Below are 14471 nucleotides of genomic sequence, written 5' to 3'. Positions count from 1 at the left end.
ATCGCACACTAGTTGCTCACTCCTGCAGTTCTTTTCCTGTTCAGCTTTATGACAGCTATAGTCCCTGTTAAGCAATGATCTCTTGTTCTGTCTTTACTCAACTCTAGAGTCAGTGACTGAAATGTGGAGAGAAGGATCCTGGCTTCTTCTTTCTCCCTTCCTCATTGCTGGAATATCTGCAATTGTAGTGATTGCATGCAGGAGTTGGAAAGAAAGATCTGCTCAGTGGAGTGAGCAGCTCTCCTTAATTAACTTTTCAGTGATGGACTTAGTAGCAACTTTCTCAGCAACATTCCTGTTTGTAGGTGAGATCCCAGATCTCTTGAGCCAAAGAGGAAGAGTAGAGCTCTCACTACAGTGCCTGATGTGGCTTTCTGCCTCCTGGTAGCAGTTATCCGGAGTAGATCCCAGGCTTTGTACTCTTTGGACTCATACCGCAGGTAGCACTGGAGAGTGGAAGGGAGGTATCCATTGGGTCCTGTAGGAAGGACCAAGAACCTCCAAGATCCCTATATGACCAAACCTGGCCTAAAGGTAAAGGTCATGAAGAACAAAACTGAGAAAGTGGTAAATACTTTAAATATTCACTTCTCTCCTCTGACCCTCTTCTTCTCCCCCAACACAAAACAAACCCTCAACTGCATGTATATGGGAGGAAAATCCCCCCTCTCTCCCCCCCCCCCCCCAGAATGAATATATTTATAAAGTAAGCTCTGTTGTCTGTCATTAATGTGTTTTACTAAGGTTCTACTGTGGTAGTTTGATTTTTAAGTTCTTTGTGGCATACAGAAATTCACTACCTCATTGCCTTTCAAGTTCATGGGTGTATAGCTAACAACCCCGGTAGCTTTTCATATTGGTTGCATGAAGGAATGTGAAGGATACTAGAAGAGGATGAGGAAAAATAGGTTGGAAGAAGACATGCAAAGAATAGGGGGAGGAAAACAAAAAAAAGGGAGGCAAGGCCAGCATGAAGAGAACTTAACAGGTAGGTAGTGACGTCCTGCTTTTGTGAGTAAGTTAAAGCTATATACAAATGTTTCTACTGCCAACAGACTGGAGAAAACAAATGATTTGCTGGATTCACAAACACCAAAGAGTTTGTCCTTTTACCACAAAAACAAGTTTTAGATTAAAATATAGTTTCCACAGTGTTGGAGGACACCAGCCTGGAGTGATGGATGACTGTCTCTTCTGTGAAGACTGGGCAGGAGTACAAAATGTTTGTTACTGCCCAGTTCTTTCTGGCCTAATCTACTATTTCCTCCACCTTAGAGCACACTAGCAGGAGCAATATTCCTGTATCCTCGTCAGTAGGTGGATAGACAGAATAAAGGGAAACATATAGTGCCTTTTGCTACAAGCTAGTTATGAAGTTGACTTATGCATATGATTGGTACACCAAACTCTGCTCCAAAAAAAAAAAAAAGGTTATCAGGATTTCCTTGCTTCTCTCATCAAGCTTCTTGGTTGGAGGTGAGAGCGCCTCCAAAGGGGTAAGAAAAAATATGCACTCTCCTCTGCTTTCATTTTGAGCCCTTGATAGCTCTTATGGCTTGCTAATATCTTAAATGAGGCCTTTTTATATTGTCCTGAAGTTTAAGTGTGCAAAACATAACCCCGCCGTTGTGCTCCAAATTTGGCCCTTTAAAACCCTCCCTCAAAGCTGCCTTTTCATGCTTAAGTTTACTGAAAAAGTATGGGAGTATCTTCTAAGGACTCTGGCTAAAGAAGGAGCAGAAATGATCATCAGGGCTCCTGGTGAAGTATCTGAAGCCTTAGTGCACTGATAGCCCCGTGGTTTGCAAGATTTAGCTGACTTATGTTGGAATGGTGATTTCGTCAGTGTGCTCACCATCACTCGGAGTGATAAGAAAATTTCATAATTTAAAACCACCCAAATTTTATCTTCTTTCTTTCCAAATAAAGTGTTGCATTTTCTTAAGCCTCTTTTAAAATTAGTGACAAAGAAGATAAAATCGTTAATCATAAACCTTACTGTAAATCACAACTGAACATAGACTTTTGCAAAGCAAATCTGTTTTGCCTTGACCATGGAAGGAATGTGGACTGAGCATGAATGAATTGCAAAAATGCAGTAAAACTGAAATCTTTCAGCACTTCATTGAGAACTATGACTTTCTAACCATAAATCATCTTGGATTCTTTTGATAATACGAAGATGAATTTTCAAACTTGGGTGCATACAGGTAAGTACCGTATATACTTGATCATAAGCCGGTTCATTTATAAGCCGACCCCCACGAGATGGATAAGTAAAAATGGAAAATTTTTATGACCCGTTCATAAGCCGACCCTATAATTCAGGGGTCGGCAAACTTTGGCTCCCGGGCCATCAGGATAAGCCGCTGGCGGGCCGAGATGGTTTGTTTACCTCAAGCGTCCGCAGGCATGGAGTTAAACCTAAGTAAACAGTGTCCCAGTGCGCCAGCTGCTTACCCTGATGGGCCAGGACAGCAACTGGTGGGGAAATGTTTTGGGGGGGGAGAAGCTAGAGGTCAGTGGAGTAACCCCTGTGACCACCCCCCACATGACCCCACCCCTAGCCGAGGACCCCCACACTCTCCCCATCCCATCCCTTCCCACCTTATCTGGTGAGGGCCAGGCGAGGATGTCTCTGGCCTGGCTGGAGCTGCTCTGGCGGGCCAGACTGGGCGGCGCGGCCGCAGCATGTTCCAGCGGGTCGGGTGGCATGGCCACAGCCTGCTCTGGGGGGTGGGGCCGAGCGGCACCGCTGCAGCCTGCCAGCCCCGGAGCTGCAGCTGCTTCGGAGGCTGGGGGGAGAGCAGTGTGGCCAGAAGCGGAGAGACTTTGGCCCCGCCTCTTCCCTTCTGGCTCTGCTGGCTATGCTGCCCCTCCTTGCTCCCTCTGTTAGGGGAAGGGGCTGAGTCCCACCTCTCCCTCTCTATCCCCGTTCATAAGCCGACCCCCTTCTCTGGTGCTTCCCTTTTTTACAAAAAAAAAAAAAAAAAAAAAAAAAAAAAAAATTGGCTTATGAACGAGTATATATGGTACCTAAATCTGTCATTACAAATCTAAGTGCAGGTTCAGATACTTAAATCAACATTTGGGAGCTTAAAATTAGGCACTTAAATATATTTTAAGCATGTACGTTTGAAAATTTAGACATAGAGGTTACTTTACTAAAACCTTCATAATAGCTTGAACAACATGAGCATTGCCTTGAAAGAGTAACTACATCAGATATTTTGACTTTAATATTTTTAATGTGAGTGAGACATTGTTTACTCTTTTATTTGACTGTGGAATAGAATTTGAACATCTGTCATGCTTTGTCCATTTGTATTTGTTTTGTCACCGAGCCCTGTAGTTACTCAAAGATCTAGAAAGAGTGCATATATATTTTTTTCTGTTTTGCTAAGCCACATTCTGTTTTCTACTTTACTTTCTTTATCTTTCCATTCTCCACCCAGTCATTCTCACTTCCATCCAAGAAAGGATGATGTTTATATAGTTAAATATCTAACATATGAATAGATCATTAGGAATACAGAAGTCTCAATACTTTTATTCTGTTACTGTACCTAAAATAATTTTACATGATAGCATATAAGAAAGTATTTTATTTTTTAATTGTTTAAAGAAAATAGAAAGGATCAGATTCAATGGAGAAATGTTTGTGACATTCTAAGGTCAGATCCATTAGCATTTAGGACAATGGTACCAGTTATCTGCATAGCAGCTTGTCCTGTGTTTTCAGTGGCAAACTTGAAGGCTTTGATTGCTTTTATTCAGAGGGGGGAGGACATGGGGAGAGGCTGGGAAGGATGAGACAGCCAGTCTACACAGCAAACACTAGTTCAAACAAAGGAAGACATATATCTGCTTGTTTGAATAGTTCAGATTTGATTTGCTTTTACAGTTGAGCACAGTTTGAACCTTCACAGGGAGGATTCGGGGAACGTGTACAAATAATTAAATGAAAATGCACGCAGCAAAAAATAGATTCCCCAGTTCTACAAAAAGAATTTTTTTTTTTAAAAATTATCCCAGCTAGCTTATCACCAAAGAAAGTTTTCTAGGAAAATACTTCAAAATTTTTTTTAACTTAAACAAGGATTTATTTTCCCTGCCACCATTTAGAATATTGCTGAGGCTCACCCATAGATTCCGTGACATAAATTACTTTACTTAGTAATTATTTTATTTCATCAATTTCAGGGTCAGTTTCTGACAGTTGTGAGTTTTTCTTTCTTCCTTACTTCCCGACATCTCATTGGCTCCTTAGGGATTCCACCCACTTATCTCTTACTCCTGTCTGGCACAAACTCCTTATGTTTCAGCAAGTTCCTCCCAAAACTGAACATGCTTCACCTGAGTCCTCTAGTGATCTATTCTTTCCTCCCTCCTCTTCAATATCTGTTTGGGAGACCACAAGGAGAGGTAAGATTTCACGTCAGTGCTGCCAGAAGTGCACTGAGGACACCCAGCAGTACATCTCATCCATCCCATTAAAGCAGTGTTTCTCAAACTGGGGTTGCCGCTTGTGTAGGGAAAGCCCCTGGCAGGCCGGGCTGGTTTGTTTACCTGCCCCGTCCGCAGGTCCAGCCGATTGCAGCTGCAGGCCAAGGTTCACCACTGCAGGCCAATGGGAGCTGCTGGAAGCGGCGGCCAGTAAGTCCCTCGGCCCGCACCGCTTCCAGCAGCTCCCATTGCCCTGGAGCAGCGAACCGCTGCCAGTGGGAGCCGTGATTGGCCGGACCTGCGGACAGGGCAGGTAAAGAAACCAGGCCGGCCTACCAAGGGCTTTCCCCACGTAAGCGGCAACCCCAGTTTGAGAAACACTGTATTAAAGGTATCTGGACCCATTTATCAAAGTGGTGCAAAACCACATGATCCTGTTAGTTCCTCAGTAAGTCTAGATGAGCAAGGGAGCACCATTGTGCAAAATGCCTTCCACTTTCAGCTTGCTATACGTTTCAACCCTTCTTCCCAGAAAAAAGATCTGGCCATCACAATCCTTTCATTATCTCCAAACTGGATTACTGTATTGGGGCCAAAGATGAAAGTGATGCAGAGGTTCTAGTTTGTGAAAAATGTGCCAGCTTTACTTCTCAGTGAGCTGTCACTGATTCCCGGTCAGCTTCCATTGCCAAATCAAGACCAGTGAGCCTGACCTTCAAAGCCAGACCCTGTATGTTATCAACTAAATCTCCTTTCGTGAGCCTTCAAGACAGCTGTTCTTCCATGGAACAAGGCAGTTTATAATGTCCAGGGCAGAATATATGAGACCAGATTAAGATATTCAGCTATGGAATGAACTTCCGGAGGAGTCTGAAGTTGGCCACCCTCAGAGTACATACCAAGAGCTTTCTGGTCAAGAAAGCTTTCCCAGTATAATCAAAATTATTTTATTTTTAAGGTATATATCTCCACCCAGAGCCTCCTATAACCAGAAAAAAAGAACAGAAGACTTCCTGAGGCTCCACTAAGGAACTTGCTGTGCAGATCTAATTTAGCTGGAAAGCACATGTATAATGTGATTATGGGTGCTGTAGAAAATCCTAATATTTCTTGAAGCAGAGTGGGTTTCAAGATCAATGTATGCCTATACGTTTGCAACTCAGTTGGGTTGCCTGCGCAGTGACGCATTATGTGTCTGCAGACCACCAGGCCAGCTTTGTGGAAGAAGCTAAACAGCAATATGAAATTTAACACCACATGGAATGTACTATAAGTGCAAAGCTTTAGGTTATCTTACTTTTTCATGTGAAATATTTAACATGGCATTTATTTATCCTTTAATTTCAGCATACTTAAGGTAAACCAATATGTAGGCAATTGTACTCTTTTTTTTTTTTCATGTAAGTAGTGAAAGAGTTACATTCGTTCACTAGCTCCAGGTAATGGAGCCTACATTTTATACCAAAGTGCTTGATTCTCTATCCAGATAGTAACCATGGTGGCACTATTTTGACTGGCAGTGCAAATCTAATAGTCTTCATTTTGCTATAGTGAACAGGATAAGATGATCCAGAATAACTGCTTTAAATTTTACGGTATTTTTAAGCAGCGTGTTTAAAACTCTTCAAAGGCAATACTATTTGTGGATAAAACAGAGGGCTTGGCGTCAAAAGGCCTGGGTTCTGTTATGGCTCTGCCACAGGTTTCTGTCGTGAACTTTAGCAAGCTATTTAATCTCTTTGTCCTTCCATCCCTTTAATTCTTGGTATGTTTTTGCTATACTCAGATAATCCTGAAGTGAACTGGAGGACAGCTCATGATTCTAAAGTAGGGGTGGGCAAACTACAGCCCCCGAGCCAGATTCGGCCCGCCAGCCATTTTAATCTGGTCATCGAGCACCTGCTGGGGAGCGGGGTCTGGGGCTTGCCCCACTCTGGTGCTTCAGCTGGGAAGCAGGGTTGGTGGCTGCTCGACGCAGCTCCAGGAAGCAGCGGCATGGCCCCTCTCCAGCTCCTACATGTAGGGGCAGCCAGGGGACTCTGCTCTGCACGCCAGCCCCAATCACTGCCCCCGCAGCTTCCATTGGCCAGGAACCGTGGCCAATGGGAGCTGTGGGGGCGGTGCCTGTGGACAGGGCAGCGTGCAGACTGCCTGGCTGCACCTCTGTGTGGGAGCTGGAGAAGGGCATGTCGCTGCTTCTGGCAGCTGCTTGAGGTAAGCGCCGCCCCGAGCCTGCATCCCTGAGCCTCCCCCCACGCCCCAACCCCCTGCCCCAGTCCTTATCCTCCTCCCGCCCTCCAAACTCCTTGATCCCAACCCAGAGCACCTTCCTGCACTCCAAATCTCTCATCCCACGCCCCATCCCACAGCCGTCAACCCCAGCTGGAGCCTGCACCCCTTCCCGCACCCCAGCCCCTTGCCCCAGCCGTAATTCCCCTCCTGCCGTCTGAACTCCTCGCTCCCAGCCCAGAGCACCCTCTTGCACCCCAAACTCCTCATCCCCAGCCCCACCTCAGAGCCCACACCCCCAGCCGGAGCCCTCACACCCCAATCCCAATTTTGTGAGCATTCATGGCCCGCAATTTCTATTCGCAGATGTGGCTTTTGGGCCAAAAAGTTTGCCTACCCCTGTTCTAGAGTTTGTAACTCAAGGTGATGGTAGTCTTATCTCTCATCTCTGATTATGGTAAATTAGTCTCTGTAGAGTGTCAAACTACAATGTAGGGATGAGTGTGTGTATATATAGGAATTTAAGTTCAAGACAGCATTTAGGACAATTGGATATAAAGAGTTATTTTTAAACGATCGAGGTATTTCTAATTAAATTAACATAAAATGTTATTTTTAAAGAGCTGTTTTGCCTATCATTAAATCTTATTTTCTTTTCTTTGCAGCTTCCTCCATACAATGAAACAGTTTCTTGTGGTATTAAGTCCACAGGTGAACGTCATGATGGTAAGAAATCATTCCTTTTTTTTTCTCTTTTTTCTTTCTTTTTTTTTTTTCTTTTCAGGGTGTGGGACTCTCCCCATAAGGTTCTGATATAGTACAGATTGTCTTTAAATTAGTCCTGTTCAGGTTTATTAGCATGTCTATGCGCATGTGTTTGGCAGGCTGCTTTTTCAACACTTGCTAGCCCGTTGAAATCTACAAGAATGTTTGAGAATCTTGTTTTAACATTTTTCTGTAGCTAACTGTAGTAAGTATGCTTGCTACTTCACTGTGGTAGTTTGTGCTCTAACAATGCCATTAAAAATTTCTTGTTGAAGCTTTTAGAATTCAGTTGAAAAAATTGCTTAGGGCTAGAGCTTAGTATGGAGTTCTTAATCAAGGAGCAACTAAAATAAATAGCTTGGATAGCACTTAACCATCTGTGGACTTTTACTGCCCCCTCTGTAAAAGTCTCAACACAAGTATTTTTTGGCAGTTGCAGCCTGAAGATGACTTTGAGAGCAGTGTTCTGCTTAGTGTTCAGCATGACATTCTGTTTCTATATGGCTCAGCTGTTTTTCTGGAAAATCCTTTTTTGGAGAGAGTGAGAGAGAAAGTATGACTCGCAATGTGAAAATGTGTAACTGAGCTCTGATTTAAAGCAGTAATGGTCACTGTTTTCCCCCCACATGCACACCTTTTCCCCACATGTTAAAAAGGAAAAAAAACCCTGCCTGGTTTCATGATATAATATTTCATATTTACATAGCACCTTCCAGCTGAGGATTTCAATTCTTTATAATAGTCTGCATAATACTTTTACAAAGTAGATAAATATTGTCATTTTACAGCTGAGTTAACGTAGTTGTAGAGAAGTTGAGGCTTGTCCAAAGGTATTTGGGAAGCTTGTGGCAAAACTGGGAATAGAACTCAGATCTCCTTTAGCTAAAAATATACTTGATGTTTGTTTTAAATTTGGCAGGTCATTAGCGCAGCATTTGGAATAGCCATTAAAATTTTGTAGAAGAACAAAACCCACAAGGTAACATTAGGGAAAGTATAAACATAAAGATAAAAGTCATTGGCCATAATTTTCAAATTTTGGTTACTAAACTTAAATTAAATTAATGGAGATATCCTATCTCCTAGAACTGGAAGGGACCTTGAAAGGTCATCAAGTCCAGCCCCCTGCCTTCACTAGCAGGACCAAGTACTGATTTTGCCCCAGATCCCTAAGTGGCCCCCTCAAGGATTGAACTCACAACCTTGGGTTTAGCAGGCCAATGCTCAAACCACTGAGCTATCCCTCCCCCGAATCTTTTCAGTGGTGCTGAGCAACAACTCCATCTAAAGGTAGTGGAAGTTGTGAGTGCTTAGCACCTTTGGAAATCTGGGAAAAAAATTTTCAGGTGCCTAAATATGGATTTAGGTGCCTGACTTTAAATGCCTACGTTTGAAATAGGGATGATTACCCAAATGGCTTTCTGTATGGTTTAGCACAAGCTATATAGAAAGTTGGTTTCTGCAAATGTTTTTCAGATCCTGCTCAGACCTAAATACTCCCTCCCTCCCCTGAGATCGGTTAATGATGGCAAATCAAACTTTGCCTGAAAAATGTGTCTGTCTTAACAAACCTGCACTGTAATGTGCCTGCATAGTATCATAGTTATGGCTGCATAAGAAGCAGTTGAAACTAAAATGGAAAAAATTACTCCGGCAAAGTCTTTTTAGTAACATTGAGATGACCCATTGATCACATAACCATAGTATAAAATGTTGCTGTTTTTATGGTGTAATGATATCTACAATGAATGGCTGGAGGAGCTGTTGATGCATATTATGAATAATTGTATTTGGCTAAAAAGCTGCATGATACACAGTGCATACTAATTCTTAATACGCATTCACAGCTTTCATTATAATGCATTGACATGATACATTGTAACATCTTCAAAGGGTATCTTGTCAATGTGCAGTATTCTTCATACCTTCAGGTGCATCCATTTCAATCCATGCAACAATAGATCCTCGAAACACCACGGAATGGATTGAAACAAAGGTGGCTGGAAGCAAAGTGGAAGGTACAAAAATAACCATAAAAGAAAGTTGGTCTCTTTCATATTTTTCTTTAAAAAGGCACTAAATACAATGTTAAAACAAATGAGATTCTGTGGTAACTAGTGGCAGTGTGGAAATAAGTGTTATGACCCAACCTTCACAGTTCCTGTAAATAAGAGGTATTTCAGGGATTTGATTTAAAGAAGGAGTAAAAGTCTTAACTCCTTTTTGGTTGATTTTATCCACTTTACAGTTATTGTAAAGTAAGTATTTTTTCTTACTGCAGTTTGGCTATAGGTAATAGATTTAAATTCCTTTGCTAATAATCCCCTGGTTTGCGGGATTAATAGCATGTGCAATTTTGCTCCAGACTATAAAATAGCATACCAAGACTTAGTCCAAAAGCAATTTTTTCTAATAAGAATTTAGGAAAAATCCTATGCTTGATTGGTTTCAGATTTTAATAAGTTTTAATTAGGGATTGGAAGATTTCAACAGGTATTAAGAAAAATACACAATTTATTCCTAAAACTTAAAAATACTGTGATTGGCATCAACTCTGTTATGCTCTGTTGGATAAAAACAAGTGTTAATGACACTGATACGCTCATTAACGTAGATCTGTTGAAATGCCGTGTGCACAAATAAATTGCACAAAATCGTCTTATCCTGTTAGCAAATGTATAGGTAAACTAGATGAATCTGAAGATGTAGAGATTAGTGTGCCATATTATACGTATTTGTTTTGAAATAGGGACCAGTGTTGTTCGAACAGGAATCCTGTAGGAAAAGGATGATCTGAAACTCACTTTCTAGCAACGCTTTTTTTTTCCTTTTGCAAAACAGAAAACAAATTTTTTTTCAAGCTCATGGAAGCAGTAATATATGTACCATAGAAAATCACACAAAATTGTTTTTTGATTAAATATTAATGCAAATTTGTCCTGGGAATTATTAAAATTTAAAAAAGGCATGAATTTTATAATCTTGATTACATTACCCATTACACCCCTATTTGGTATTCATGACAATTTCTGTCAGTTATACACTTTAAATGTCAAGGCAGCCTGAGGCATGTAGTATTACTAGTTTTGTAATCTATTAATAAAATATATGTGGTGGTCACTTAAGTGCCATACACTTGCAGCATACAGTTCTTCGATATCATGTATAAACAGGAATTTAGTTAGGGTTTTACATTTAAAAAAACATGACTATAACAGCATTTTGGTATATTTCAGTCAATTATGAGAAAATTTCTTTTCATTTCTTGAAAGTTATGAAATTATCGAGGTAAATTATTTCTCATTGTTCATATACTCACCTTCAGTCAATTTATATTTTAAATGTAATGTGTCTGGCTTTGATCCAGTCACATTAGTTGTATTTCTTGTGACACACAAAATTAATATCATATCTTTTTTATTATTAAATTGCTGATAATTTTGGATTTCCAAAACCTGAAATTGTAACATTTCCAGTAGATTAGAATGTAAAATATCATTCTGCCATTTGTGACTTGTCTTAAATATTCTTAATTAAAAAATCTTATTAGTTGCAAAGGTGGATTTTACTTTACTTTTGGCAAAATGCAGTTTATAGACTTACTGTCATAGAAAATAAGACCTTCTTTAAAGTAGTATGAAGAAGATGGTTCTTTTCATCACACTCTATGTTCCTCATCCTGCAGTTGGATCCAGGCAGACTACCATTGAAGTCATTCAGACTCCATATAGCTGAAAGGGTACAACTGTGTTTATTGCAAGATCTGTGCCCAGATTTTCTTAAACTGAAGTCCTACTCTATGTTGAAGGAAAACTTTGATACTCTTTGCATCCTCATTTCATTTTAAAATCTTTTAAAACCATTCTTTTTCAAGATACAAATGGACATTGAGGATGATTTTTGTTTGTACGAGGAATGTCATTTATACTTGCGTTTCAGGAAAGCAGACTTGTCTGTTACTAATTTTGTATCTTTGTGACTGGACTTTACTAACAGAGGTTTTTAATTTATTTTGTCCAGGGGAGGATTATCGGAGAATTGAATTTGGTGTTAATGAAGTTATTGAGACAGAGTCATCTGTGCTGAATAACACTGACTACAGTATTTCGAGCACTCTGAATCCTCAGGCTCCAGAATTTATTCTCGGTTGTGCATCAACTCAGAAAACCCATGATGACATTCTTAATGAAACTAACTACAACTCCATAGACTGCCAGTTCACTGATCCTGCCCTCGCTTTGGATAGCGGTTCTAATCCTGAAAATGATAGCTTATCTGGGGGCCTTGGACAACGGGAGCGTAAAAAGAAGAAAAAAAGACCACCTGGATACTACAGTTATTTGGAAGATGTCAGTGATGGCATTGTTCCTGCAGAGGCTCTTGTAAATGGCCATGCAAATTCATCAGGACTGAATAGTATAAGCACAGAAGATACGGAACTTACAGGAGACAGACCATCATCAGCCTCACCAAGGACTTGTAACAGCCCTGAAAATTCTGTGGACTTCATTAGTGAAGCTGTGTCTGATGATTCTGTTTCTAGTGTATTAGACAATACCAGGACTGCAGGGCAGCCTGAGATATGCAGTGTTACCAATTCTGAACAATTCTGCATCCCCTCAGAGGCTGGCAGAGATAGCCCTTTAAGGACAGCTGTTGTAGAACCTTATGATGGTACTGATACTACTGAAAATCTTGGTGTTACTAATGGACAAACACTTGAATCCTCTGGTGAGGGCACAGCTGCCAATGGGGTAGAATTGCACACTATGGAAAGCACTGACTCAGACCAAGCTAAGCCCGAGGATGTTTCACCTACTACTGAGGCGACAGCCCCGGTTTCAGGATCAGTCCCTGTTAATCAGCCTGCAAAATCGTGGGCTAGTCTTTTTCACAATTCCAAGCCCTCTGCTTCCACATCTGTGGCCTATGTTGAGACTAAGTGTACCTCTCCTGCCACATCTACTCTGGTCCCTGAAAAACAGGTTGAAGTCAAAGAGGGACCTGTTCCCGTTTCAGAGGATCCTGTAGCCATAAAGATTGCAGGTATAGTTAACAGACACTAGAGTGGACATTCTGGTAGAAGAGTAACACATTTTGCCTTAAAACAAGAGTGTACAGTATTGAGAGAGAGAAGAGACACTTAAGTTAATGCAAGATTAAGGTTGATTTTAATGACACAATTCCGAAAATTAATATAGTTATAAAGTGGGTAACTATTTCAGCTCTGTCCTTTGAATAAACATTGCAATAATGTAGTCTTACTAGAGGAGCAGTTTAGAAAAAGTGTTTGCTTTCTGTTGAACTGTATTTGCTAAATAGTATGTCTCATTGCCCAGTGTTTGTGAACCTGTTATAATGCATACATTCAAGGCAAGAGTGTTCAGATTGCTTATGTTAGAGTTAAGAAATTCAGTTAATGTTAATATTTCAGCTATAACAGTTCATTAACGTAATTATTTGATTTTGTTTTATCCTTTTTAGGGCTGTCAAACGATTAAAAAAAATTTACTGCAATTAATCACTTTTTTAATCACACTACTAAACCATAATAGAATACCATTTAATTAAATATTTTTGGATGTTTTCTACAGTTTCAAATTGATTACAGTTACAACACAGAAAACAAAGTGTACAGGGTTCAATTTAAATTATTTTGATTACAAATATTTGCACTGTAAAAATGATAAAAGAAATAGTATTTTTTCAATTCACCTCATACAAGTACTGAAGTGCAATCTCTTTATCATGAAAGTGCAATTTACAAATGCAGATTTTTTTTGGTTACATAACTGCACTCTAAAACAAAACTATGTAAAACTTTAGAGCCTACAAGTCCACTCAGTCCTATTTCTTATTCAGCCAGTCGCTAAGACAAACAAGTTTGCTTACATTGTAAATAAGAAGCAGGAAGCAGTATCTCCCGTCAATGTCACCTGAAAGTGAGAACAGGTGTTCTCAAGGCACTTTTGTAGCCGGCATTGCAAGGTATTTACATGCCAGATATGCTAAACATTTGTATGCCCCTTCCATGCTCCGGCCACCATTCCAGAGGACATGCTTCCATGCTGATGATGCTTGTTAAAAAAAATAATGCGTCCATTAAATTTGTGACTGTACTCCTCTGGGTGAGAATTGTATGTCTTCTGCTCTGTTTTACTTGCATTCTGCATATATTTCATGTTATAGCAGTCTCGGAGGATGACCCAGCACGTGTTCGTTTTAAAAACACTTTCACAGCAGATTTGACAAAATGCAAAGAAGGTACTGATGTAAGATTTCTGAAAATAGCTACAGCACTTGACCCAAGATTTAAGAGTCTGAAGTGCCGTCCAAAAACTGAGAGGGACGAGGTGTGGAGCATGCCTTTGGAGTGTAGCTCTTTTAAGACTTCTAATGTGGAAATTACAGAACCCAAACCACCAAAAAAGAAAATCAACCATCTGCTGGTGGCATCTTACTCAGATGATGAAAATGAATATGCGTTGTCAAGCGGAACCCATTAGCATGGAAGCATATCGTCTGGAATGGTAGTTGAAGGGACATATGAATCTTTAGTGCATCTGGCACGTAAATATCTAGCAACGCCAGCTACAACAGTGCCTTTTGAATGCCTGTTCTCACTTTCAGGTGACATTGTAAACAAGAAGCAGGCAGCATTATCTCCTGCAAATTGTACCCAGCCTTGTTTGTCTGAGTGATTGGCTGACCAATAAGTAGGACTGGGTGGACTTTGTAGGCTCTAAAGTTTTACATTGTTTTATTTTTGAATGCAGATTTTTTTGTACGTAATTCTACATTTGTAAGTTCAACTTCTGTGATAGAGATTGCACTGGTCACCTAATTGTATGAGGTGAATTGAAAAATACATTTTTTGTTTTTTTCAGTGCAAATATTTGTAAAAAAAATAGAGCACTGTACATTTTGTATTCTGTGTTGTATTTCAAATTAGTATATTTGAAAATGTAGTAAACATCCAAAAATATTTAAAATAAATGGTATTCTATTCTTTAACAGCGAGATTAATCGCA

General features: G+C 40.3%; 1 protein-coding gene across 2 annotated transcripts in view; it reads left to right on the top strand.

Annotated features, from left to right (window-relative positions):
- The window catches only part of USP10 (ubiquitin specific peptidase 10), a 71434-nt gene that overhangs the window by 21640 nt on the left and 35323 nt on the right, over window positions 1-14471 (top strand). The window contains exons 3-5 of one of the 2 annotated variants that reach the window (XM_054048736.1): window positions 7341-7401; window positions 9372-9458; window positions 11461-12486. In XM_054048736.1, the coding sequence (XP_053904711.1) occupies window positions 7341-7401; window positions 9372-9458; window positions 11461-12486 (1174 nt within the window). The remainder of the gene's footprint in view (window positions 1-7340; window positions 7402-9371; window positions 9459-11460; window positions 12487-14471) is intronic. The other variant, XM_054048737.1, reaches the window with a different exon arrangement.

Source organism: Malaclemys terrapin, chromosome 14 (genome assembly GCF_027887155.1).
Source record: "Malaclemys terrapin pileata isolate rMalTer1 chromosome 14, rMalTer1.hap1, whole genome shotgun sequence".
In the NCBI taxonomy this organism is placed as follows: domain Eukaryota; kingdom Metazoa; phylum Chordata; order Testudines; family Emydidae; genus Malaclemys; species Malaclemys terrapin.
This window is presented reverse-complemented; position numbering and strand designations above follow the sequence as displayed.